Source organism: Cololabis saira, chromosome 8 (genome assembly GCF_033807715.1).
Source record: "Cololabis saira isolate AMF1-May2022 chromosome 8, fColSai1.1, whole genome shotgun sequence".
Lineage (NCBI taxonomy): Eukaryota > Metazoa > Chordata > Actinopteri > Beloniformes > Belonidae > Cololabis > Cololabis saira.
In genome coordinates this window covers 24,885,822-24,913,084 of record NC_084594.1, presented here as the reverse complement: position 1 = coordinate 24,913,084, position 27,263 = coordinate 24,885,822, and the positions used below count along the sequence as shown (strand labels likewise).

The 27,263-nt window shown below is 39.1% G+C and overlaps 1 protein-coding gene across 2 annotated transcripts in view; it reads right to left on the bottom strand.

Moving 5' to 3' along the window:
• Positions 1-16,747, bottom strand: part of pax7a (paired box 7a) — a 43,166-nt gene extending 26,419 nt beyond the window's left edge. Inside the window, exons 1-4 of one of the 2 annotated variants that reach the window (XM_061727380.1) lie at positions 16,142-16,747; positions 14,675-14,910; positions 13,675-13,819; positions 13,092-13,220 (exon numbers count right to left, since the gene is read on the bottom strand). In XM_061727380.1, coding sequence (XP_061583364.1) covers positions 13,092-13,220; positions 13,675-13,819; positions 14,675-14,910; positions 16,142-16,229 — 598 coding nt within the window. In that variant the 5' untranslated portion in view covers positions 16,230-16,747. The remainder of the gene's footprint in view (positions 1-13,091; positions 13,221-13,674; positions 13,820-14,674; positions 14,911-16,141) is intronic. The other variant, XM_061727381.1, reaches the window with a different exon arrangement.
• Positions 16,748-27,263: the final 10,516 nt, after the last annotated feature.

Genomic DNA, 27,263 nt, shown 5'->3' with positions numbered 1-27,263 from the left:
GATGCTTTAAACCCCTCATAAGCTTAAGCAGCATTCAACCCAGTCTTTCTCTGATATCATAACCCATGGCCTCAATATCTGCCATACCTTTGCAAACTATCGAAGACAGGGGGACAAAAACAGACAGGGCTCTGGCAGTGCAGCATTAGCTCATAATGGCTCATTTTGAAAAGCATATTAGTTCCAGCATAATTACAATCAGGCCTCATGCTCTGTGTTTTTGCAGGCATTCACAGGACCAGCCTCTGAGCACCGAGTCACACCAGTTGACTGTGACTGACAGCAGATTTAGTTAAAAAAGCTGTTTTTTTTCCGCCCTCTTTTTTTTTTTTTCCCACAGGACAAAAATAACACCGGATTCTTTTCTCCCTATTTATGTTGACTTGTTTATTTTGTGCCTACCTTTTGTCGTACTTGATACTGCAATTATACTTTTTGTCAGTCAGAGGGGGTGAATATCAAAAGGCCTAATTATGCAAACAGGCCTGTGATAAGAAGCATCTGCCTCAGATGGGATCTGTTATCTCTGACATGCATCTGTCTCTGTGCTGTCTTCTCTGCTCCAGGCCTGCATATAAACAGCCCTGCCTGTCCTCAGGACTGCATGCGATTCAACCACCAACACTGGAGTGGAGGGATGTTTCGGGGGTGGGGGGGTCGCACAGCAACATCAAATAACTAACAACTTCCCAATTTGCATTTTTCCGAGAATGGTGCGGCATCTCGGTTTAATGCACTTGCCTGTTCATCCTTAAGGGGCTGCCAAGTTAAAGGAGGCATGTGATTCAAGGCATTTACCAAAGGATGTATGAGATAGGACCCTTGTATGCATACAAGATAGATGACAGCGATAACTATAAAGGTTTAAAGACAGATTGTCTCCGAATAATCTTTTCCTGTGGATATTTCCATGCAATAGAAAAACAAATTTGAAACTGCAAAAAGTGAGCACGGCCTCAGCGGAGTTGCAATTCATTTATAAATATTAGATTAAAATATTCAGATCAAAATACCAACTGGATATGTGGCGAAATTAACTTAACTGTTTACTTCGTCTGGTAACAAGCCAAAATGCATCATCAATTTCTTCTGGTTGTCAGTGACCTTCTCTGGCTCGTAATTTGACATTTACCCGAAATTGAATCTGGCTGAGATGTGTAACTGTACATGAGGACATTAAAAAACCAAAGTCTATCTAAAATAAAATCATTTTCAGTTCACCTTTATGGACAGATGTCAGTGGTTTCAGTTTTATCTCATGCCTATCATGTCAATTACTGGTTTATAGCAGGTGGCTGACAGCCAAGGGCACCTGTGCCAAAGTCTATTTCAAGTGAAGAACTTGAGAAAGAAAGTAGGATCTATAATATTTTGCGAGCAACTGTTGTAGAATAAAAACATATTTTATAACAAGATACAACTAGACAACAATTGTCTGTTCTTGTGCGGAAATATACAAGCCTTTACTGCCAGAGTGGGAGTTTTAAGCGCTTTTCCATCAACATTCCTAAAGAAAATTCCAACACTTTTCTTCCCTTGTCTCTCTGACAGAATCATGGTCTTTAGAAGAAGAAAAAAAAAAGGGTAGGGGGCATGAAAACGAGGAGAAAAAGGCAAGGGAGGAAGAAAGATGGGAGGCTCTATAATCTTTGGCTCTCACAACAAACAATTAGCCCCCTTCTCTCTGTTTGAGGTGGGGAGAACGTGGGGGGAGGGGGGCACAAGAGAAAGCAGAGGAGACAGAGAGGGAGAAGCAGTGAGAGTGATGCTCTTTTATGGCTCTTGTCATATGGATGAAGGCGCAGCGCGTCCATGAGAGCGCACGCTCACCTTCAACAACAGGGCGTCCACTGGGCCTCCCGGCCTTTTCAGCCCGGAGAGACGAGCTCCTCAGGGGGCCATTAGAGCTTGAATAGGGGCCTGACAGCCCTGTGCAACTCCGCAGGGCATCCATAAACGCTGACATATTGACTCCCCATGCCTCTCCGCTGCCTAAGTGTGAAAGCGTGAAGGGGCTTGAAGGGTGGGATTCTTTTTCTTTAATATACTACAGGCTAAAAGTGGGATATTAGGGACAATATAAGTGTTTGCTTTTGACTTTAAGACATGCTTTGTTTCTGCATGAGGCAAATATGGTCTCTTTCCAAAGCATTGCTTAAATCGTGTTGCTTTGCTGATTTTTTAAGGCTTAGTTGAACGGAGAAATATGCTTCAAACACAATGTGGGATATCAAAATATTACTGTGACTGTATAACCCTAACCCTCCTCTGCAATACCAGAAAAGAAAAGAAGCACTTTGGCCATTTAAGACTTAAGAGAATAGAAAATGCAACACTACTTGTTAGGCCGTCGCCACCTCTTACTCCTCTCTACTACAACTCAGCTTCACACCAGGTCTTCTCTTCTGTAGAGCTGAATGTCACCGCCTGAGCCCAAGTCTCTGCTAATTGAGGTCACACCAAAAGTAATGAAATTAAGAGAGCACAAGAAAGTAAAGAAGAGCCCATGGGGGTCGCTGCCAAATGGCACTGGAGCCAGAACCCCGGTCCCCCAGCAAAAAGCTGCAAAAAACCTACACAGGAAATCAAACAGCTACGTCTCAGGGCTGTGAGCCGAGGTCTCCTGGAGGAACAAATCATTTTCTCGACAAAGCCAAGGAGAGATTACTGAGCAGTGTATAGGAATGCACAGTGGACATTTTTAAGTGCCCAAGGGAAGTTTCCTAATTTTCTGGACAAGGATGGGCTGCAAATATTGTAGAAAAGTTTGTGATATCGAGGACAGTGAGGAAGGAAAGAAGAAGAGTTGGCGAAAGACAGAACGATAGAAACAACAGCAAAAACCGTTTAAATTGATCTCAACAAAGGTGAAAATATTTCATCAAGGAAAAGCTACTTATCCATTTCTTTAAATATAGCTATATTCATCTGTTACTCCACCATGTCCTGACAGTAGAATGTCTTTTTAACGAAATCTACAAAAAAATCAAAATCAGAGAAAAGTCGCTTTAAGCAGCATGTAAAATCCTGAAAAATGTTTTCCATGCGGCCATCAGGTTATTTTATCTTGCAAACACTTTGCAGATTTCAAATACCAAAACTCTAGTCTGAAAGCTTGTTTATATACAACAATCGGATTGATATTTCCTGTAAAACGTAATATAAATGAATAAATGAAATGAAATGTTCTGGGCACGGTCTAGCGTTACAGTACTTGGCATTAATTTCTGAGAGCCGTCCATATTGAGGGGTTGTAATGTTGAACAGTAGAAAAGCTTTTTATACTGAGACTACATATTCCCCAAGGAGAGAATGACTGACGATGCAGAAATAAGCCCATTAGTTGAAAAGAGGGGACAACATTTGAAGTTGTTATTTTGTCGACGAGGACAGGAGCTCCACCCCACTGTTTGGACAAGCGCTTTCACATTTTAACTTGGTAGGAGAAAAACACATTTCTGATTTGCAACACTCAGGGAACATGTTTATTGTCTTTGTGGCTGTGAAAAAAAAACAACAAAAAAAGATGCACAATTAAAACAAATGAATATTTCAGTGGTGTAGCACATCAAGAGCATAAAATATGAAATGTTCTGGCCCTAAGTAGCATAGGCTAATGGCGATTTTTTAAACTAGCAGACCATGGTCAATGCTCCTTATTCATCACGGAGGGAGAGCGCGGGTGCACTGTGCTAAACATAATTACTGTTGCACATTATGTGGGCTATTCCTGTATTGTAATAAAATTAGCCAGAAATGCTTTTTGTCTTTTCTAATGCAGCTCCATGGTAACCAGCGGACGGTCATAATGCAACACACTGTCCTGATCTGTGCCAGCTGTCAGAGTTTGACAACCTTAGCTGGCAAGGCGAATCGGAGGAAACTACATTTCTTTCAATAAATTATGTGGCTCTTACCCGCTCATCCGTCGCACAATTTAACACGGACATAATAAAGCCTGAGATGTCCCGATGTACTGTACTCTCAGTTTTGTGATCCTCCATTGTTTAGCACAATAACAATGGCTTAATCACCAAGACAAAGATCTTTTTTTTTTCCTAGCAAACATTGTACTTGTTATTGCATCGTTCATCTTACATTTTTTTTACTTCAGACAGGCAGAAAATTCAATCTGACAAGCAATGATATTCTATATTCCTCAAATGCACAGAGAACTCTCTAATGGTGGGAATAGAGTATGGATGGAGCATTTCTTTTTACTTATTCAAGTACATTCAGTCATCATCATTAATGCATCTATGATTGTGAGCAATAAAAAAGGAGAAGTCTATGAAACAGGGTTCCATGTGCTGTAGTCAAAAGCATGCTTACAAATTTAATATGAAGATGGGGGCATTAAAAAGCCAGTTCAACAGATGAACTGAAGATGGTAAGTGTCACGTAGCTCAAATCAAAAAGCCCGACGCTCAAGCTCAAGACGTTCTTCCCGAATGATTATTTGCACACAGTTATCGTACATAATTACTGATAAAGCTTTTGTGAATTTATGGATCTTTGTCACTACGAGACATTATCTGGAAACGGACGACAACGTTTTTGTTGTCTGGTAGAAAACTTATCAGGCAAAATGACCACAGTTTATGAAATTACATGCTTAATTTCACACTACTTAGGCCTAAACTTCCTCATCTTAAGTACTTCACCTACATGTGATGTAGATGTGATGTCCTGATTTACTGAATTGGACGTTTATCTTTGACGGAAGCGACATTGTTGACGTGTAGAAGAGATTAGTTAAATTACTCTTATTAGTTGAAAGGAAATAACAATAGCTACTTTAGCCTCCGCTCAATTACATTTGCTGTAGCCATTGTTTTCTTTTTGGGGGGTGGAAGAAAGACACAGAGAAGATATGTCCAAGCAATTAATTAAGATTGTTTTCCAATAACAAATACAAAAGGTTAACAATAGGTTTTTCCCCATTAAAACCTTTGAAACTCTCTGCCCCTGAGAGCACTTGTCTTACCTTGTGGCATGGCTATGAATCAGAAGCGAGCGGTAAATAAATAGCTTTTTTTTTTTTTTTTTAAAAACATAGCCCCCCTTGTCAGGACACATACCCACTCAACAGCAGCAAGAGTCCACATGTCAACTCATTCTCTTCCCATTTCCTCAGCTCTCTTTACTAAGACACTTCTGTCTAATGAAGTAGAGGGATTGCAATCCCGCAGGGCCAAACAGACCTCTGTCATCCCCGACTGTTGTTTTCCCCCTGGACGGCCCAGTCATTGTCCGCCATCGAAGGTTTATATTGGCCAATCAGGATTCATTACAACACAGAATCTGTGAATGAACTGCCCACTGCAAGCGCAGACACAAGACTGGCCTGGAGAAGAAAATGGGCTTTCCAAGGACCCCCTAAAAACTTAATTGGATTGCCAATACAGCCCTCAGACATTTGAGAAGTCAAGAAAGACAATGGAGCAGAAAATAAATACTCCAAAGCCACTATGATGATACCACTTGGTAAACTAACACAGTATTGATCGTCTTCTCTCTCTTTTTTTTTTGTTTGTTTAGAAAAGCCTCATCCCTGCTAATAGCTGTCTGAGAGTGTAATCTCTCCCTTGTCCTCACCCTCCTCTCCTCCCCTCCACATTCTCTATTATGTGGCTCCTTTCAGCGAGCCTCGAATAGTTTAGGTTCAGTGTCACACTGGGGTATGGGGCATGGGACTGGGGACCAATTGTTTGCTAATGGTGACACCTGCCAGAGCAGACTTGGTCTATTTGGGGTCCGCCAAGCTGTAAACTGGATGCTCCCCCTCTTTAGCGAGATTAAGTGTGGGTTGCTGGGGTCACAAATCACTGGACTCCCTCTGATGTTGTGAGGCACAGAGCCAGAGACTGAGAGGACTAAAAGAGAAAGCTGCAGAGGGAGGGACAGAGGAGGGGAGAAGGATAAAGAGTGACAGTCCATTGTTTACTGACAAGGGGAGAAATAATGTATCTTCTTGAGTGCGCGTAACCACTCTGGCCCATCAAAAAAAAATAAAAAAGAATGCGTCGACTGCGCATTTATGGGGCCTTTCTGATTTCTCTATCTATCTATCTATCTATATACATACATATATATACAGTATATATACAAAAGTAGGGCATACATAAGTCTGAATGCTTTTGTGTATTATTATATTCATCGAATCTAACTAAAATAACTAATAATCATTTCACATTTTTTTTAAACGTATATTGTCAAAGCCAAAGAATAAAACAGTGACCATGACAGGCGGTGCTCCGCTCCTCCTCCTTTTCCCTTCCTTTGCAGATGTACATTAATGCAGAAAGAGGCAGAGATCTGAGCTGCAGCAGAAGCACCCTGTCTCCCTTTAAAACTGCTGCTGTCCAGCCTGATCGTGTCAGTTTGAAGGCCCCTATTCAAAAGTATTCAAGCATCTGCCTTTGAGGCACAATAGCAGCTAGTTTATAAACTGTCTGCCCAGGCACCCAGAGGCTTTGGTTCGTATTGTTTTGGTCCCCTTAATAAACTTTTTGGAGGAGTTCATCAACTTGCTTGAATAGCCTATGCAGCAAGTCGCAAGACAGAAAATAACAGAAAGGCCTTTTCTCCTCCCTCTTCTTTCTCTCTTCCTTTTCTAGGGGCCTGTTCATCTAACAATGGTGAGAGCAGGCTGTCAGACATCACAGGGCTTTCTTGTAACTATACAAGAAAAAAAAGTATTCTAGAGAAGAAAAAGCTTCTTGAAATGGGAATTGAACGCACATTTGGAGGGAATGCAAAGACTATAAAGTAATTCAACAACTTAATTCTTTTTATTTTTTTTTACAAATCAAAAGGCTGATACGAACAGGGAGTTAAATAGAATAAAAACTTAATAATTTAGTTTAAAAATTTAAAGCCTGTGTTTGTAAACTACTGAATTATACAGTTTTCCATTCAGTCTGTATGAATTCATAGATTGTGTGACACCTGTTAGACAGACAGCACCGAAATGATGGGATGCAATGACATGTAATTGTGTATTTAAGCCATTAATCCACTGTTATACCTTTAAACTCGGTCGAAAAAATGAGCCAAACTTAAAAGTCTTTAATAGATGTCTGGTCTAATTAATTTCATACCTAATTAGAAACAGGCCAGTTCACGCACGCTGGCCTGTTTAGCCTGCTGGAAGGCCATAATTGAAGTAATAGCGGAAAATGGAGGGCTGCTTGGAAATAAAAGCTTGCAGGAGTCCAATTCAGCAACGTCACCATCCATCTACCCCCCACCCCCACCACCATCTGACCCAAAAAGGTCTTATTGGCTGCCCCGGACCAACCACCTACTGTTTCTCACCAATGCACCCGGTGCGTTTTAACGCCCTAATTAGATGTGACAAGTTCAACGAGCTGGTTTCAGTGGAGGAAAAGCTGGTCAGGTTATGATTTCCGAGTCAGACTCACAGGGGAATCTGTGGACAGCTGATTCCTGTCAGCCTCATTCATCCTCTTCCAGCCAATTAAACATTAATGCTAACAAAGCTCTGGCAATTTAGGGAATAAATTAAACAATGCCTAAAAAGGAAATGTAGATGTTTGGGGCCTCAGTCAATAGGGCTGGTGATGGTTATAATAATGAGCACAAAAATGTATATATATATATATATATATATATATATATATATATATATATATATATATATATATATATATATATATATATATATATATATATATATATATATATATATATTTGTATGTATGTATAAGAAGAAAATTACAAAATCTTTCTTGTAAAATTGAGGAACAATTTGTCTGCTTTGGGAATTTTTTTCAAACTGCCTACAAGTTTTTTTAACACCCCCACCTGTTGACATGAATGTGTGATGCAGATGTGAAAAGAATGGAAGGAGGAGAGAGAGAAGTCAAACTTGAGCAAAGGAAGGAGATGAAAAATTTAGATTTTCTATTTCTTTTGGCCTCCAGCCCTGCAGGCAAGGCGCAGGCTCCCAGAGCCCCATAGTGAAAATTGGCGGAATAAAACACAGACAGAAATGAGAGACTCACTGAAGCACCCTACTGTTGTGACAGGATACCTGGAGGGCAGCGCTTCCTCTTTAATTTGTCTCGTATGGTTTGAGACCCCCAACCAGTCATTCAATCCTCAGAGTCTCTGTAAGCCTACTGAATTTAATTCTCGATGGTGAAATTATATGCTATAATTAAATATCACATAGTTTTTTTTTTTAAACTCTGTGACATGGAAGTATCTTATCAACTCAGTATTCCTCGGCGTGGTCGTTGTTATCACATTAATAGTAACAACATCTAGAATGAGGCTATCAGTATCTGTGGATGGGAAATTGCAGGCTAAACAAAGGGCACCTATGGGATAACAGCTTATGTTCTGATATTTTTGAGCAGGAAACGTTAACCTTGAAATGCTGCTATCTGCATCTAACAATGTGTGATCATAACCCCATAAATGAGGGGAGAAATTGAATCCTTTTAAGTTATTAAGCAGGAAAGGATTATAAATTCGTCTTTATAAATGAGCTAGAAATCCCCATGTCTTCCTCTGTACACTTTTAAATTTCCCACAAGAAGCTGGAGAGGAAAGATTGCCCATTTTCAAGAGCCCCACAAGAGATGGAAAAACCATTTTTGTGCCCAGATAGGAAGTCGTCCCACATGGTAAGCGCCACTTTAATTAATAGACAGCCTTGAGAGGTATCACTGTCAGCCTGGATAATGGTGACAGAGCTAGTGTTTGTGCTTCCATGAATATTTCTCATGTGATCAAAGTCAAATGCCAGCACAGAGTGAATTTAAGCCTACTCCATTTTTTTCTTCCTTAATGCTGTCGACACTTAAAGCTCCTGACACTGAAATGTCTCGCTGGGTTGTAGGCCTAAAAGCTTAAACTGTCCTCTGCAAAATTGATGTTCATTACTCATAAGCAGTGGGTTTCGTGTTATTGTATTGCTCGGTTTTTGCTCACATTATACCTTGCTGGAACCAAAAGGCCAATTTGTGACAAGGGTAGTCGTTCTTGTCATCGAGTCTCACAATATATCATTAAAAAGCCTCAAACACAAATCACACAATTTAGAAAAAGAAGAAGGCTGAATTAAAACATTGCAAAGACACACATCTTTGATTAGCTATATAGTGTAGTCTACATATTCTATTCTAAATCTTTTGTTAAGCCTATTACCCTACATAAAGTAAAAGTGAAATTAGCCAGATGTTTTTTTACGCCTATTTAACAAACAGATAAAATACAGCACTGGTTGCTAAGCAACATCTTGCCTCACAACCAAAAAACATGCTAAGCTAATGAATAGTTAAGCGGACATTACTATTTTATTATCTTTTTGATGTAATAGCCAACTGTTTTTTTGGTAGCTTGTTTATCAGCTGAATTATGTAGCAGTCAGTAGGTTTATGTGAACGCTAATAAATAGTTTGTGCTGTTAACCTGCGAGTGTTTGCTCCTAGCATGTAGCAGTTAGCAGCATATAGCTTATATCAACACTTGATATCAAGAAATAGCATCCTAGTAAATCACAGAATGAATTAATGAATCAAAAAGTAGAAATTCAAGATAGTCTTGTAAAAAAACAACAACTTAACTTCAAAAAGGAAGCCAAAGTTTGAGGAGTGTTAAAGATTTGAAGGCAAGTGATAATTCACTTTGTTCATGAAGCTACAGACCTGCATGACCTTTGTAAATTGGCTTATATATTTATTTATTAATTTTAATTTTAAAAATGACTCAAATGAGCCCAAAAATGTAATTGACAGCACCTATTGATTATTGGTTGATTGATTTCTTTCTATTTCTGTGATTATAGTTTTTAAAAGATTTTTTTAGTAGGCTACACATTTTCTGTTATTAAAATCGGCTACTGAAAACCCAATAATAATAATAATAATAATAATAATAATAATAATAATAATAATAATAATAATAATAATAATAAAGATTATTTTGTGTATTTCAGCTCCTGTCTCTTTTATAAGAAATGTAGGCCTACCGATGTAAATTCCAGTGAAATGTGGCTTGAGTGCTGGGGGGACAGGGGAGGTTAATCCGAGTTTAATGCAGTGATGCACAGCGCAGGGTCTGGGCTATGATGGTTATGTTATCTCTGCCCAACATTTGGGCCTCCCTCAATTTCCACCCAGCCAAATAGCTGCGAGAAAGTGCAGATGGAGTCACTCTCAATGCCTGAGGAAAAAACGTTATTAATAGCTAAATAACTTCACCATACTTTCACTGAATCTCTCTCACACACTGTTCCAGATGGATTTGTTTGAAGTGGTCTCTCGCTTCATTCCCCTGTCCTTCTCATTCAGCGCGGCTTTAGACCCGAAATATAGCTACATTATATTACCATACACTTAGAGACCGGGGTGCGCGCGCGTGTGCGTAAAAGCCTGAGCTCGCGTGTGTTTGTGACGTGAAAAAGCGCAGGGGTGGAGTGGGGGTCGCGTTTCACACTTTCATCACTAGGAAAAAAACTATTCCTTCTATTGCTTCTATGTTTCTTGAGGAAAACATATTGTTGTTTTATTTATTTGTGTATTTATTAGGGGTGGGTGCTGCTTAATTGAACATTTTGAAGAGTAACTCAAATGAAGAGAGGACTATTTTCTACAAATACCTTTAAACAATTACAAGTGGCGGCTCCTGCTCATAGCATATGTATCTCTGGATCTCATCAACTGCCTCTTTTCATCCCAGTTCTCCAAACACTCTGTCACTTTCATTCCCCGATCTCTTAAAATAATCCGACCTGACATCTGTTTAATTAGACTGAGGAGCACAGGTTGGGAAAACGCTGAGCCCTGCTGAAGTGTCCATCGGTCAGCTGGATTATTCGCTGTCGCAGAAGTACGCGAGACAGTCGCGTCTGTTCATCACCGGGCTGGCACAAAACAATAGGATGGCTACTTTGTGCGCATCTGGATGCAGTTCTTTAAGTTATTTCCTGCGCGTAATTGATCCTTGGCGCGTTTTTCTTTAGCGCGTTTGAATGGACGGTGTAAATTGTGAATGAAACACAAATGTGGGACGATGTTCGATGCACACATTGCCGGGGTTTGCTTGGTAAATTTACCACAACATCCTTCTGGAAAAACATGTGCAGGAAAATAAAATGCACATTATTTGTTGTATAGTTTAAATACGGGTTTAATATAGACAGATTAGAGCAGGGATAAATCCGAGATGTAACCTCTGAGGAAATCAAATAGGCAGACCTAATAAACAAACAGATAAATAAATAAAGTATTAAAATCTGGATAAATAAACGAAAAAAAATCTCATGATTTCTTTCTTTTTTTTTTCTCGCCCAGGGCGAGCCACTGTGAGCTCCGCTCTAAGATGAAAGTGAAAAGAAATAAAAGGCTCTATTTAATCTGCTTTAAAACCCCTCTCCACATAAGGGCTGTGCTTCAAACTCGGAGAGTGAGGGGCTGATTGGGGATAAATACATTTCTTACCATGCCTTCAAGCTATTACACCCGGCACGAACACAGCACCTATTCAGCAACCGTCGTTTCCAGTGCTTACTCTAATAAGTATTAACATTATTAAATGCCATCCGGATGCTGGTAGTCTAAACTACATTACGCAGAGTGTGTGTCTTTTTATAGCACAAAAACACAATCAGCTTAAAACACTTATAAACAGCGCCAGAAAAAAAATTAAAGTAAAATTACGTGGGTATTTTACACAAACAACAGAGTCATTAAAGATTATATAGATATATAACATCGTCAACATTTTATAAGTCAAACTATCTCATAAAGCAGCACGCGTGCGACTATATAGCTGTGCGTAAAGACCAGCCCGCAGCAAAACATGCCGGTTATTTTTGGTCAGCAGTGTTCACAACGCATCTACTTGGGTACAGACGATATTTGTAACAAAATGGTCACATTTTTCTCTAAACATTAATGCGTGACAGAAAAAAAGAAGACGTTTTCAAGCTAGTGGACGAGTCTTCTCCAACGGGCCATTATACAAAATTACAAAACTATCTAGCAGCAGGGCGCACTGAATAATTCATCCCCCTTTATGTCTCTCCGTGCCTTTTGTCCAAACTTTTCTCTCTCTCTTTTTTTTTTATCCTTTGGCCACCCTAGCTTTCCAGGATTTGCTTTTGTACCTCGGACATGAGAAACGCATCAATGGAGAGGAGGTGTTGCTCATGAAGTTCATCTTCAAGTTTGAAAAGTGTTTGACAGTGTCCTTTTGAGAAAAATTGGGCTTCTGTGATAAAAAAAAACAAAACAAAACAAAAAACATCTAAAATAAATTCACATATTTGATAACCAAGAAAGAAAAAAAACGGCGGTGTGTTTTTTGTCAAACTTAGCAAATAATTCGCAAAATTCGAAAATAAAATCAGGCGTATTTCATTGCGCTTTCCATTATTATTTAACCACGGAAATTGCACTGTGTTCATATTTAAATTTAAGCCAGCCATAAATATAATTTCTATTCAACTATAGTTGTTTTTTTTTTCTAAGATTTGTAGCGCATGTTTGAAAATATAAGGGACCCCAGACGAGATTCCAATGTTTTTGAGGTTCCTGAAACCTCGTAAATACTAATGACAAAAACTAACACGAAACAAAAATACACCCCTTTATCTTTCTCACCTAACAGCATCACTTATAGAGCAAATAATAATATGAACATCGATTTCACCTTTAAATGACAAGTGGTGAAATGTCAGTGAACTGACATGGTTTGTGAAATGGGTCAACTGTCAGCTGTCGTTTAGAGGTCGTTAAATGACTGAATGAATGAGGAGAAATGTGCTACACAAATTAATTTTCTGCTGTTAAATACCTTCTGCGAGGCTCTCATAAATAATTGAGTGACTGAACAACTGCTGGCCTCGAGTTAAACCTAGTGCGTTTAGCTGCGGCTCTGATGTGCGACAATATCCCCAAAGGACGTCAAGGAAGTCTATTTAAAACATTTGCTTCCAATAATAATAATAATAATAATAATAATAATAATAATAATAATAATAATAATAATAATAATAATAATAATAATAATAATGGTTTGTCACTTGAGACAAATGCTTTCTGTAGTTAACTTACATTTATCACCGAGGATGCCATCGATGCTATGCTTTGTTTTCTTTTCTCCGTCTTCATCCTTCTTATCACAGTCATCCTCGTCATCTTTTTTGCCAAATCGGGCCCTCAAAACGCGGCTGATGGAGCTCACTAATGGCAACAAAAAGGTAAATGGGTGATTAGCCCTAAAACCCATAAAAGAACCATAGTAATCCAATCACACATTAAAAAAAAATGAAACAGAAATGGCACATGAAAAGTTTTACATGAAGCAGCAGCGTGGATAAAGTATCCAAGATAAAATTGCGGGTTTTGTGTGTGGGTGTTTATTTTTAAATTATTATTATTATTAATATTATTATTATTATTATTTATTTATTTTTAATAATTAAAGTGAAAAAAACACAATTTTGGAAATTAACTGTATATGGACCACTGAAGCCACATTTCAACAGGATATATATAATTTTTTTCTGAATGTGCTTACTGATGCGTTTTGTTATCAGAAGCTGGGCTTTAAAACGTGTTGAATTCATGGTAATATTCATTCAAAAGTGATGCTGCAGTGTTCGCTGGTAGTAAGGGGAAAAAAAGTGCAGCTTACCAGATGAGGCCTCACCTGAAGGAACCGTGCTTCTGTCGCACACCCCGTCCTTCAGCAGCTTATCCCGGATCTCCCAGCTGAACATACCCGGGTTTTCTCTCTTGTACTCTTCGATCCGCTTCTCCACGTCAGGCGTTGCCACCTGCTTTAAGTTTGAAATTATGTTCAAGGTAGAAGGGGGAAGAGAGAGGCGAGGAAGGCAAGAGATTTCAGTTTCAACCGGGATCTAATACAAAAAAGGGTGAACACTTTAATTTATTTAGCTTTTTATTATGGGGACATTGTTGGAAATGTTACTCCATGGAAAACAACAACATGGACTGATGGCGCTTAACCCACATGAACATAAATATATAATTTTATATATATATATGTTTGTATGGCACAAATATGTGTGTGTGTGTGTGTGTGTGTGTGTGTGTGTGTGTGTGTGTGTGTGTGTGTGTGTGTGTGTGTGTGTGTGTGTGTGTGTGTGTGTGTGTGTGTGTGTGTGTGTGTGTGTGTGTTATTACTTTTCATTTTGAACGTCAGTTCAAAAATTATTTTGCAAGCCATCTTTTTAAGGGTGAAACGATATATATATAATATTATCAGCTTGAAAAAAAAAAAACACGATAGTTATCATTTTAAAAATGTTAACAGAAATCATGTGAAGCCTGCAGGTGCGCTATAAAACACATGCCGAATTATTGCTATGATATTATCATCATCATCCTTACGACGTGTATGATTATTATTATCATTGTTGTTATTATTATTATTATTATTAGGCTGCAGGTTTGACACCCTCGTGGTGATCCTCTACCTATCAGTAAAGGCAGATTTATAGTCCCGCGTTACACCAACGCAGAGCCTACGGCGTAGGGTACGCCGTAGGCTCTGCGTGGATTTAACGCAGAAACATAATTCAGGCTTAATAATCACCATCGTGCCTTTTCGGTACAATAGTTTTTCTGCGCCTGTGCTCCACGCAGCCCAGCGGTCACGGGCCCCCACTCACCCTGGGCTTACTGCCTCCTATGGCCCCCGGGCGGATCGAGCCGGTCTCCTGGTACCGGCACAGGATCTTGGAGACGCAGCCGTGAGAAACCCGCAGTTGTCGCGAGATCACGCAGGGTCGGATGCCGTGGTGGGCCATCTCCACTATCTTGTGTCGGATGTGATTTGGCAGAGGCCTCCCGTTGATGAACACTCCGCCAAGCTGGTTCACCCTGCCCTGGCCCAGAGGGGTAGACACTGCGCCACAATAAACAAAAAAGAGGTTCAAAAAGGAATTTAAAAAAAAAAAAACCTGCTGCAAAGCAAACGAGGCTGCAGTTTAATCAAATAAAAAGGTATTTGTAACTGATGTCTAATAGGGCGCGGTTTACGCATATTATCATATTATACATTTTCAAGGGAGCTTCATGCCAAATTCATGCCGCCTCGGTCTGGCTGACAGGACGCATCCGAGGCCTCTCCAGGAAGCAATTTCACATTCAAGAGACACTAAAGAGGGTGACACTCCCCACCTTGATTATTCCTAGTCATGCTGTACAAATATTGATGTGATCCTTTGAGCCATCTCTTTGCTGTATGTGTTATTGCCATTTCCAGCAGCAGGACACTTGAACAAATCCCGGAGCTTGAGTAACTTGCGAGCTACGTGGTTTTTACACATTTCAGTCCAGGGTACTTGAGCACGAAGCGGGTGTTGGGAAAACTGCTCCCGCAAATGCATGCAAATACAGGATGATCTCTTTTTTTTCCGCCCATATGTGCAGACGACTTGAGTGTAATAGGCATCGAAGGTGAGAAAAGAAATCCAATTAGGTTACTAACAATCAAATTTGAGCCGCAAAATGTAAAAAAAAAAAAAAAGAAGAAAAGAAACTATATTTATATGCAAATATTGAGGTCACGTAAGCATGATTTATGATGAAGTATTTTAGAGTGCCATGAAGCAATTAAAATACTGCCGTTTTAATAATAAAAATATTAGAACTATTTTTTTAAATAGATTTGCTTGACTGCAACTATTTTGTGGGGAAATTGTTTGAAGAATTACTGAGGGTTTAATTAAATAAGGCCTGAAACAGTTGGGGGGGAAAACAAACACACACACAACCCAAATATCTTCCTATTTAGGCTATATATAAATATATATACACACACACACTTACACACACACACACGTGTGTGTAAGTGTGTGTGTAAGTGTGTGTAAGTGTGTGTGTAAGTGTAGGGCATTTTAAAGGCTGCAGGCATCACTTGATTTGAACTTGAATCAGTCCTGATGGCTCGCGCATTTATCACCCATCTTAATTTCCCAGCATGTCGCCGATAACAAACTGTGTCACTGCCACGCGGCGAGCTGACAGAGCCGACAACTGTCGTGCTTTATCAGCACAAGTCCAAATATCACACACACAAACACACACATATATATATTTATATATATATATTGAGAGAGTCCTTTTTTTCTCACCTTCCAGAGGAAAGCCGGTACGTGGGTAGTTCTGGCCCGGCGCAGGACGCACCATCCGAGGCATCGTTCCTGGTAGAGTAGCCATCATGCAGCTACTCAGGCGAGAAAAAAAAAAAAAAAAAAGAAAGAAAGAAAGAAAAAAAAAGCCACAACAACAACCTGGACACTGTTCGAATCTGCAAGTCTCTGAAAGTCCAAGCCCAGAACAGAAAATAAAAAATAAAGTAAGAATTAAAAAAATAAACCCGTAATGTATTTAAAATACTCAAAAAGATGCGCGGCTGCTGCTGTCAAATCCCAATCCCATGCGGTGGATCTTAACAAGCCCTTCTTCCACTTGGTGGTGGTGGTGATGGAGGGGGAGGGGGGTGGGGGGGAGAGAAAATAAGATTTATGCTGTCCTCTGGCGCGATTAATATGCCAAAAATACAGAAAAAATGGCAGCAACAAATGGAGTAAAAACCTCTCCAGTCGTAAGTTTGCAAAATGGAGAAGTAGCACCTGAATGATCTGCGCTGGGGAAATGCAGTGTTATTCTTTTGCCTTGGTGTAGTTTGGGTTCAGAATAATGTCTGATGGCTGGCTGGAAGTAGTTTAAGTGGCCAACTTTCGTGCATGTCGTAGGAGGAGACAGCCGAGCGCTCCCATAGGCTCCCTGGTCTTTCTTTTATGGATGAAAGAGAGTGGGTTTAGCCAGGAACCGGCCGACCAATCAGATCCACACATTGCACTTTTACTTCAATACTGCCTCTCTCGTCAGACCCCATACACCAAAAACAGTTCAAAATGTTAATGTATCTATAAATGTTATTCTAAAGCTCAAACGTGTCGGCCTCGATTACTTTCAGCTGAACAAACCTGTGGAATATTAATATTTGAATATCATATTTCAACTCTTTCTTTCTTTCTTTTTTGAAAATAAAAATACACATCCTGCAACATGCATTTACAGGAATAAAAAAGAAAAAGAAAGTGTCAATAAAAAAAATCCCCAATCTCATAATTAATAATAATGTAATACAGGAACCCAACATGAAGACAAGAAATATGGTAAACCTATCTAATTTAATTTCTCAAATTCGTTAATTCTGACTCACTAAAACTTGTGTGTGTACGAAAAGCTTTTTATTTGATGCAAAAATCCCCCAAAGTATTGAGTCTCGACATGAAACTGCGCTAAAGCTGCCCTGCCAGACGAAGGTTAGTGTATAAAATGCCTTCAGCTTGTTAACCTTTTAATTAAGCAAATGTGCGCAGCATGAACAACCAAATTGCTCCTATATTTTTTTTTTTTTTTTGTGTGGCAATTAGTCTGCAACACTTGGATCGACTAGGATATTGATGACAACAGGTTGACTTGCCCTGCAGTATAGGCACACGAGTAATTGCTTAAAGGTAATTGTTAAATAAATAATGCGTCATTATTAAACTCAAATAGAAAGAGCACATATGGCAGAAAAGAAGAGGTGCATGTGTTAACTCGGTGGGCCCACCGTGCATATAAAATTGTGTGACAATTGCCGTGGAAAACACTCCTGGTGGAAGGCAATTTCACAAATAATTTTAGCAACAATTAGGGAGTGTGGAGGGGTGAAATGGCGATTTCACATGCAGATGTGCCGGTGGGAAGGATCTGGTACCCTGCCGAATAGCTCTGACCCTCACTCTCCCGCTTTGGTTTGCTTCACATGGGACAGAGAGCACAAAGAGACCGCTCACCCTCCTGGGAAGGCGCAAAGAGCGCTGGATTAAGTCGAGCATCAATCATGTGGAATCCAGACAACGGCACATTTCTGTTCAGGAAAGCACAAATATTCCACGTCTCTGTTGCTCTTCTTTCTGTGAATCTGCAGCAGGTATGTTTTTGAAAGCGCATTGACACACGAATGAAACTGATAACCCCGTATATTCCCGCAAAAAAATACCGTTGGTTCAGCGCCATCAGGTCTTGCCTCTGTTTTCCTAATCATTACAAGCCTGATATTCATTTGCTATGCAGCTGTTGATAATTACAGCAAGAAGAGAAGCTTTTGCAGTGCGCGGAAAAAAAAATCGACATTATGAGGAGTTTTAAAAGATGACGTGTAGTTTATTTTCGCAAACATGATGACACAGGTGAGTTTTGTTTCCAACATGAAATGCAATCTTGGTTATATCAATCTTTTGTTTGCTCGATCTTTACAAGAGATGGAAAAAAAACAACAACATTTCAACAAAAAGGCTGCAAACCAATAAGAATAAAATCAGAGCTGGAAAAAAAAGGTAAAAAGCTAATTTTTTAGATGTTGTTTAGATGCACCATTTTTATTCCCACTTTTATGTTCACATATCTCTCCATGCACTGACACCAGCGGTCAAATTCCCTAATCACTGCTGACTTCAGCTTGTCATGAACACAAATCAGCCATTTACTGGTGTTTGAAACAACCAGTTTAACTAATTTTAGTTGCATTAAAAATAAAGCTCATCATAATAAAAACAGTTCATTTTAAAATTTCAAATCCAGGCAAGTCTGGTTTTAGCAATTCATTGTTTTATTTCATTTTTAATTCTTAAGAAGTAGTATTGGAGTACTCTCCAGGGCCAAACATGTGACATGAAGACATTATGTTCACTCTTGGTTACAAAATGGGACAAACACCACTTAAGTGTAAGCTTATGTCACTTCAAAACAACAGTTTTATAATCCTATGTATGTATTTGCATCTGGTGTAGTCTGACTCATGCTCATCCTGGTCACACCTTAAACCCCATTTAGCCCAGTTGTTTCTGCAGAGTTCAGCTCATGTAACTCTGTCACTGAAGTTTCCTCTCAGCTGCAGCAGACAGAAAAAAAACCAAAAGAAAAAAAATGAAACACCCAAAAAACACTTCCTCTCTCATGATACTGTCTCCAATCTTATCTTGATCAGGACTGCTGTTCAAACACTTTCCTGCATAGCCTTTCATTATTTGTGATATGGATATTACCTAAGTTTCTTTTTTGCTTGTAGGTGTATCCCTCTCTCCCTCCCCCACTCCCCATCCACCCAACCATGTATTTCTGTAGAGATTTTGGTTGAACACAAAAGAAAAAAAAACACCTTTGATGAGATGGATTGCGAATTTAGGCTTTATCTTTTTCCCAGATGAACAAACACGGTAAAAAAAAGTTTTTCCTTTAAAAAACAAAAAACTCCATTAAGTATTGTTTTTGAATGCAACTAAACTGAAACCAAATGTGCTTTTTTCATTTCTGTTGCAAAGAGTATAATATCTAAATCAATTTCTATGAGATTCCTTTCAGTTAACTGTTCAGTGGATGTTAAATACACTGCAATAGTGAGAGCAGTTGGGTTTTTTTCTGTTCAAACAAAAAAGACAGCTATTTCATGACAATCTATAATCAGAAATTTGACAGTCAAAAAGTTCTGATGAACATAATTTGAGCACTAACCAAATTCAAACCAAAGTAAACATTCAAACAAATACTCCATCTCCTGAGCCCTGCAGACCTGAATAACAATGATGCAAAGAAATTCCTAATTCTGAATTGTTTTGTGAAGATCTTTTCTATTTCGCGTGCATTTTTAATGCTGAGAAAGCTCTGTTCTGTCCTTTGTTGTTTCTAAAAATGATCTTAAATCTGTTGAAGTGGTCAGTTTATCAATCAGCTGTCATTCACTCCTGTGACGGCTGCTCTCACTTATGCGGCCATTGATCGTATTTCATGCAAAATCTATGCTCTTGAAAAACATAATTCACCATGATAAACTGCGACCAAAAGACTTCTAGGAGGAAGCCGTTTAGTTTCACGAAGAGAAAACCAGGAAACATATTTTTGCTATCATCCTGTACCGCTTTATGTTTCACCTTCATTGTAGACGTCAGTGGAGGATATTTTATGCTGCTTCAATAGTGACAAAGTCTGCTCTTCCACCGCTGCCTTGTTAGCACGTTGAGACATTTTCACATCTGCTCAGAATTATCCAGATATGTAATCATCTCCTTATGGGAATTATTTTCACACTGATCGAGAGCAAGCATATAAAATGCACTGTTAGAGGGAGACTGGTGAAGAGATTACTATGTGTTGTAACTGTAATTAAAGAAAGCTGATTCGAGATATTCATCACATTATGTGTGGCAAGAGGAGGAGCTCTGAACAGGCATGTAGGGTATGACAAGGTGATGTTTGGTTAATATGGAGAGCGAGGAGAAAGGAATTCCTCCAACTCATTTGGAACAAGTTAGGTGACATGTGAACTTTGTCTGACATCTTCCTGTTCGGTCTGCAACTCGCTCTATACATTCATAGGAAAGAGAAAAGTAAAATGAAGGCAAAGTAGTTTGGAAAATGTTAAAAATTCTCAAAAGAACAACTAATAAACTGATTTCGCATGATCATTTAGACTAGTTAGTACAGAGAGGGGGCTTCTCAGGATTAGTGTTTCTTTTTTAATTGATCCTTAAGAGAACATTGAAGAAGAGACAGAAAGATCATTTCTACAACTTTAAAAACAACAACAACAGAAAACCCCAAAAACAATCAGATGATAGGAAACAAGCTTGTTCCAGTGCGGTTTCTTTGTTTCTAGGAATCACTGATGAACTATAATCCACTTCTGTTTCTTAAACATTCAAACATATGTATAGATGCATGTTTTATTTTTTCCACATCACTTAGTGTGACTTTTAAATAATGTGTGGGAAGGTTTTATATTCTTTTTTTTTTTGCCTGCATGATGTCTTTTAATTTTTTTTGTGATAATTTGCCATCCCGTAAGCCGGAAAAAAAGGACATTTTTAACATGTCGTAAGAAAGGTCTGTATTAATGCAAGCCACTACCTTTTCCTATAACCACAACTACTTCAGGTTTTAATGCCTAAATGCAAAGTATGCAAAAGGAAACAACACTTGAAAACAAAGCTGAGGTCTAAAAATGAATTATGGTGAAAGAATCTGCAGGTGGGGATGGAAGAAGAACTGGGTTTCAGCAGATGACAGTCGAACAAACGCACTCCCACCTCCATGTACGGACCTAGTTGCCTATAAAAACAGAATATACACATATGTATATCCAAAGAAACTAATTTACCCGGGACATGAATCACAGTTTGATATTTCTAAGTGATCTGAAACTGCATCTTAATGTTTACCAGCAAACACGCTGCAGACATTCAAAAGTGGTTGCCTGATAAACCTGTAAATAAGGAAACCTTCCCACTGACATAAAAAGACAGACTATCCAATCGCCAAGTATCATTTGACCTGATTTGAGCATTTTTAGCAAAGAAACACTAATGCTAAACACATCTGTGATATGTAGAAATCTTAAAAAAGGAGTGAGTTGAGCTTTTGACTGATTTGGCCACAACTCAGAGTCAAATGAGAAATGGAGATTTATTTTGTGGCACTTCAAGCCAGCAGGGTTGGTAACCACCGCAAAAGAAACCCCGAAACAAACTTGTTCCTACAACATCATGTGTACTGCTCACCCACAACGTGTGGTGCTGGAGAGGAAAACAACATATGTTAAGTCGACATCCGAGTCTGGCGTTTGAGTTACGAGCGAATCACTCAACCAGTGATCAAACACAGCTACAGGCCACTTAGGGAGGGCAGCTCTCTCCGCATTTTCTAACAGATCAGAAAAACTGAGAAGTGTACGTGAGACCCAAAGGATCGTAAAACTTTGTTAAAAATAAGGAGAAGCGCATAGCCGTTTTTGGCCAAGCTTCAGAGACATGAAGGTTAACGGTGCTTTTTTGTTGCAGCCGAAATGAGGTTCGAGGGTGACATTGAACAAACAGGCGGACTCAGCTGGATGGGTGCAGGTGGGTGCAACGGTGGAGGCATGGTGGCTGGGGGTTGATCGGTGTCAGAGCGGGTGGCAGCTTGTCAATGTTCATTATGGTGTGAATTCTGCTCATCACGAGTAACACCTTCTCTTGGCAGGAGCAGCACAAACTCAGGACATGAATGTGCAGATAGAGGTCTCGAAAGGAAAGCGAGGGATTCCAAATCTAGTCCGATCGCTAACGAACGGGTGGAGATGGTGCACGCAGCAATGCACAAAGACAGACAATCTTAAGTCCACGAATGAGAGCGATTTTACACTTTGAAGCCGGGGAGCAAACAGGCGAAAAATACAAGGCACATGATAAAGTGCTGATGATGACTGTTGTCTCTTGGAAGTGAAACTGCTCTTCTTTATCCCCCTTAAACACAATGTCAAAAAAAACAAACCCCAACAACAAAAAACCTGTTGTCTGGATACTCAGAGGCTCTTATCACCCCACAGCAGGGTTACCTGCCCTCTTCGGTTTAATACAACAGAACACCAAAAAAAGCCCTCCTTTCTGCTCCGCCGTCGTAAGCGATCACACTTCAACTTCAAATACACCATTATGCCCAACATTTGTTTTACATAAGGATGAGAGTTTAAAGCAGCGCATGTGTGTCCGAGTTGCGCATAAACAAAGTACTGCATCACAGCCAACCGATGATTTCATGTCTTTGATGATTTGCCTCAGACTGGCTCACACACATTGACATAATGCAACATTTTAAATGGTGTATAACATGTCATGGTCGCCTACAATGTCCCTAAGATAAGACTGCTCTGGGTTTAGTGTCAGTATCAACAGACATAGGCTTTTTTTTTTTTTTTTTACAGTTACACATGCTGAAATTTGTGCATTTGACACTGGCTGTTAAACAAGCAGGTTACGTGAACACCTAGATGATGTGAAAGATCACAGATGAACAGATTTCCCTGAAGCGTGAGACTAAATCAGTCAACCGGCACCTTGGAAAAGTTCATCCCTGATGATATGTGTCGCTTTCCCCCAAAATCCCTTCAAAGCTTTGACTGAAACGCAACCAGAAGCGCTTTTCTAGCAATTACAATGTTTACCTATCAAATTAAACTGAATACAGTTTTCAAATCTGAACTCATTCATGCTCTGTCCATTTAAGGACAATGAAGAATGGCTGTGTGACAATTCCCATTGGCCAGATTATGTATTTTCTGACATAAAGTTTCATTTAAAGCGGTTAAACTGTTTTATTTTTAACAACAACAACAACATTGGACATCACAAGTACACTCAGACCTTTAGTAAGTTGGCTGTAAAGGAATCCTGTGTGTTGCTGGCATCATTTCATTACAGTGGCCAGTGTTGCAATCCATTATATACGACCAGGAATTCTCTGCGTGTGTGCTGTACTTGTGAGTGTGCACGCGCGAGTGTCTCAGTGTCGGTGTGTGTGGCATGTGATAGGAGCAAAATGCTTGGGTATCACGCTCTGATGTGCATGCCAAATCCGCTTGTCCTCTCACACAACCTACTGGTGTGGCGCTGCCGTTTCAGCTCTGCCAGTGGAGGTCCGGGGGAGAGCGGCGGCACCACAGAAAGGTCAGGACCTTTTTATAGTAGAAATCTCAACGTATGCGTGCTCAACCCCAATATTATCTACATTAACTATTCCTGCCCTGGCTCTTAACTGTTTTATTACTTCCATCAAGGGTTGAAGCATCTCCGTAGCATTTTTTTTCAATGCCCCTTCAGAGGTGAAGCATGAGCACGTGATTTATTGCATTTTGGGAGGAATATTCAAATGGTTCAAACATGTTTAGTTGTAAATTTGAAACCTTTTTTTCTATTGACTCTATTATTTTTTTATTGCCTTTATAATATTTAATCTTGGAAAAAACAACAAAACTTGTATTCTAGCAGATACAGTGAAATTGTTGAGATCAAAATGTACAGATTGCAGAGACGGAGGATAATATTTGGTTATAAGACAGACTGTAAAAGCATACTAAAAAGAAAAGCAAAAACATTGAATATAATCTATCAGTCCTGAACTCTTAATTCTCTTGGAGGGTGTTTAACAACAAAAATATACAAAAACAAACCTGCCTATTCTCAACGAACATGCTGGACTTGCCAAGCGTTAGTAAAAGAGAAAATGATTAAATATTGGCGCAGATTTTTTTTTTCTTAATTTCTTTACAACGAGAAGATCAGGGAGTGGTCTTGATGGAGACTGTGTTGTATTGATGCCTTTCGATATACAGTCATGTGAACAAGAGAGCACATGCTCCTCAAGTTAGTTAGACATATCTGAAGATGATAAGATATCATTTGTTTGCTTTCCGGTTCTTAAAAGTAGGGCCAGGTGGATATCCTAGCAATTTCACTCCAAGGTTGGGCCACTGCTCAGATACACTGCAATAAAGCAGAAAGAGAGAGCGAGAGAAACAAAAACAGCACCTTGAACTCTTGAGGTAAATGTACATTTTAAAACGCAATACAACAGTCAGTTATAAAAGAAAAACTAATCAAGCAAAGCTTGTTTGGAAGAGCAAGCAGATGCCTGCTCGCTAAACAGCAAGAAGTTGCACCTGAACACTGGACAATGTTATCTAGACACATAAAATTGAAAGGGATATATTTTGACATTTGACTCAGTCCCCAGCTTTGGGTTGGAAGGCAGACTCTGTCTACCTGGATGGCACCGGGTGGTATTATAACTAATTGGTTTTAAATCAAATGTAATTCCATTATAATTGGATTGAATTGAACTGTTTTATACTGGCCTTGTACTGAACTTGTTTTCTTTATGAGTAAAGTGCCCTGAGATGACTTTTAACGGAACGGATGCTCTCTAAATTAATGTAATCAAACTGAATGAAATGAATTTGAAGTGAATTAAATGCACCGTGGTGTATTTGGTGAAACAAACACAACATATCAGGACAAGCACCTCATACCGGCTGTGAAGCATGGTGGTGGAGGGAGGGCTTGGACTGGTTTTGGACTTCTGTATTAAAAAAAAAAAAAAAAAAGTGCACAAGGGTCAAATGAGGCCATAAATCTGACACCTAGACTTGGTTGAGTCAAGTGATTCAACTGGACAATGAACCCAAGAAAATACGACCAGCAAATCTAATGCAGAATGGCTGAAACAAAAGAAAGAAAAAAATAAGGTGTTGCAGTGGCTCTATAAGAATCTAGACCTCCACCCGACTAAAACTGTGTAGTGGGGCGTTAAGAGAACTGTGTATGAATTAATTCCCTATAAATCTTAATGAAAATGGTGCTACGGGTGGTTCAACGGTGTTTTTTACACTTCTGCATCTTACATTATCAATACTGAGATGGTGTTATATATTGAGTGCTGCTGTTCATCTAAAAACTGTATATCCCTAATTTCAAAAACTTGTAAGAAGCAGAATTTTTTTCTTTATTATGTCCAGAAATCTTAGAATAGTAAAAAAAATAAATGTTTTTTTGTGTACGTAAATGTTTCCCTTGATCAGATCATTCAGATTAAATTCAATCAAGCTCCCATATTCAGAACCTATTCAGATTTCTTCCTTTTATATAGTTTTTTATAAAGTTAAATGAAATGTTAAACTACCATGCCGTCCACATGACGGCATGTGGCATCCATGCATTTTTCTTCCCCTTGTACTCACCACAGAACTAATCTATTTTACAGTTTTGCCAGTGCTCCTTCTGTCCACAAAATCTGTTTGGCCTGTCAGTTTTTGTCAAAAATGCGTACCCACACGCACACAAAAAAAATGCATAAATTTGACCCGTACTCTGTAATCTGTGCCTCACCACTATGATAAAACTACTTGCTGGTTTTAAACTAATAGTGGTCACTACAAAATAGTACATATTTCATTGTGAATTATAATTACTCGTCCTTTTTATTTGGTCACAAGACGTGTTTTATTGCCGTCTTGGCATGAGCTCCTTGTATCAACGTCGAGGGAGAAATAAAGCCAAAGTGGATGGAAAGCACAGTTTATGGCCTGTGTGTGACATATCAATAAGCTTTCTGTTTATGAAGTTTGGTTCTGGCTTTTGAAATCTTCAAAATTGTTCAGTACAAACAAGAAATTGTTGATTAATTATTGCTAAAGCTGTCAGTGATTTTGTGAATCAAAAGAAATTAGGAAATGAAATCAAAACTATAGGCTGACAATTAATTTGAAGATTTTTATATTTTATTTCATTTTTTTAAAACTTTTTTTCAAATTTTACAGGTTGTTTTTGTTTCACCCACAGGATTTACTTTTTCATCCACTGTGGCAAATGAACACTACTCCAAAGAACAATGAGCATCTTTGCTGTAATGAGTGTCTGCAAGAGTTGATAAATGTAAAAAAAAACAAGAAAAAAGAAGAAGAAACAGTGAAAGAAAAAGTCTCTTTGTTAATGAAGATGAAAGTAATGGCTCCATTTTGCATGCAATCACAATTAGTCTCACCACAACCATCTGAAAGATTCTTCCAGAAAACGGAGATCACTTGACCCTCCATCTGTGACCGAATCCCATCTTCTCATTAGGTGCTCTCTGCAACCATAACATCTATCTCTACTCATGCTGGACACAGATGCTTAAAAAAGACGAGGGCGTCACAAAGAGCTGACAGTCTAGAAGTCACACGGCGCTTGTGATTGAAAAGCTCCATTATTCTGTTTAACCAAGCTGGAGAATCTTATGAATATGCTGCTCCTTTCAAAACAAACTTAAAACAACATAAAGCTGACATGTGGTTGAAAGGTTCTCGAGTTTAAAATACACTCCGTGATGTGAATTTGCGCTTTCTTTAGGATGCATATCAGGACCGTTTGCATCTTAAAAGTTCAAATCGACGCTGTTTGATCAGATCTTTTTGCAATATTCGTGTCAAGTATTTGCTTATGCCAAAGAGACGAATATGAGGGAAGTTGCATTGTATCAGTTCAGGAAAAAAAAACGCCTACACATGTAGTCTGGTGGTTTTGGACGTCTTTCTCCAGAAATGTTTCGTGTCAAGTTTTTCATCCTCATCTTTGGACAGATTCTCCTCTCAGGGCCTCTCTTGTTATGATGGGGCTCATGACAGGGTCCGGACATTTCTCTGCACTATTTTCAGTGTTGCATGTTAGTATTTGAATGCTCTCTCAGTGAGCATGTGGGTTACTTATGCATGCTCATATGACTTGATCCCACATTTTACAGACATGCAACTGAATTGGAGAGACAACAGAGCTTAAAGTGTAAAGTGAACGTCCGCGCTGTATTTTTGTGCTGTCGGAGGTGTCTCATTACCTTCTGTACTTGCTTCAAGTG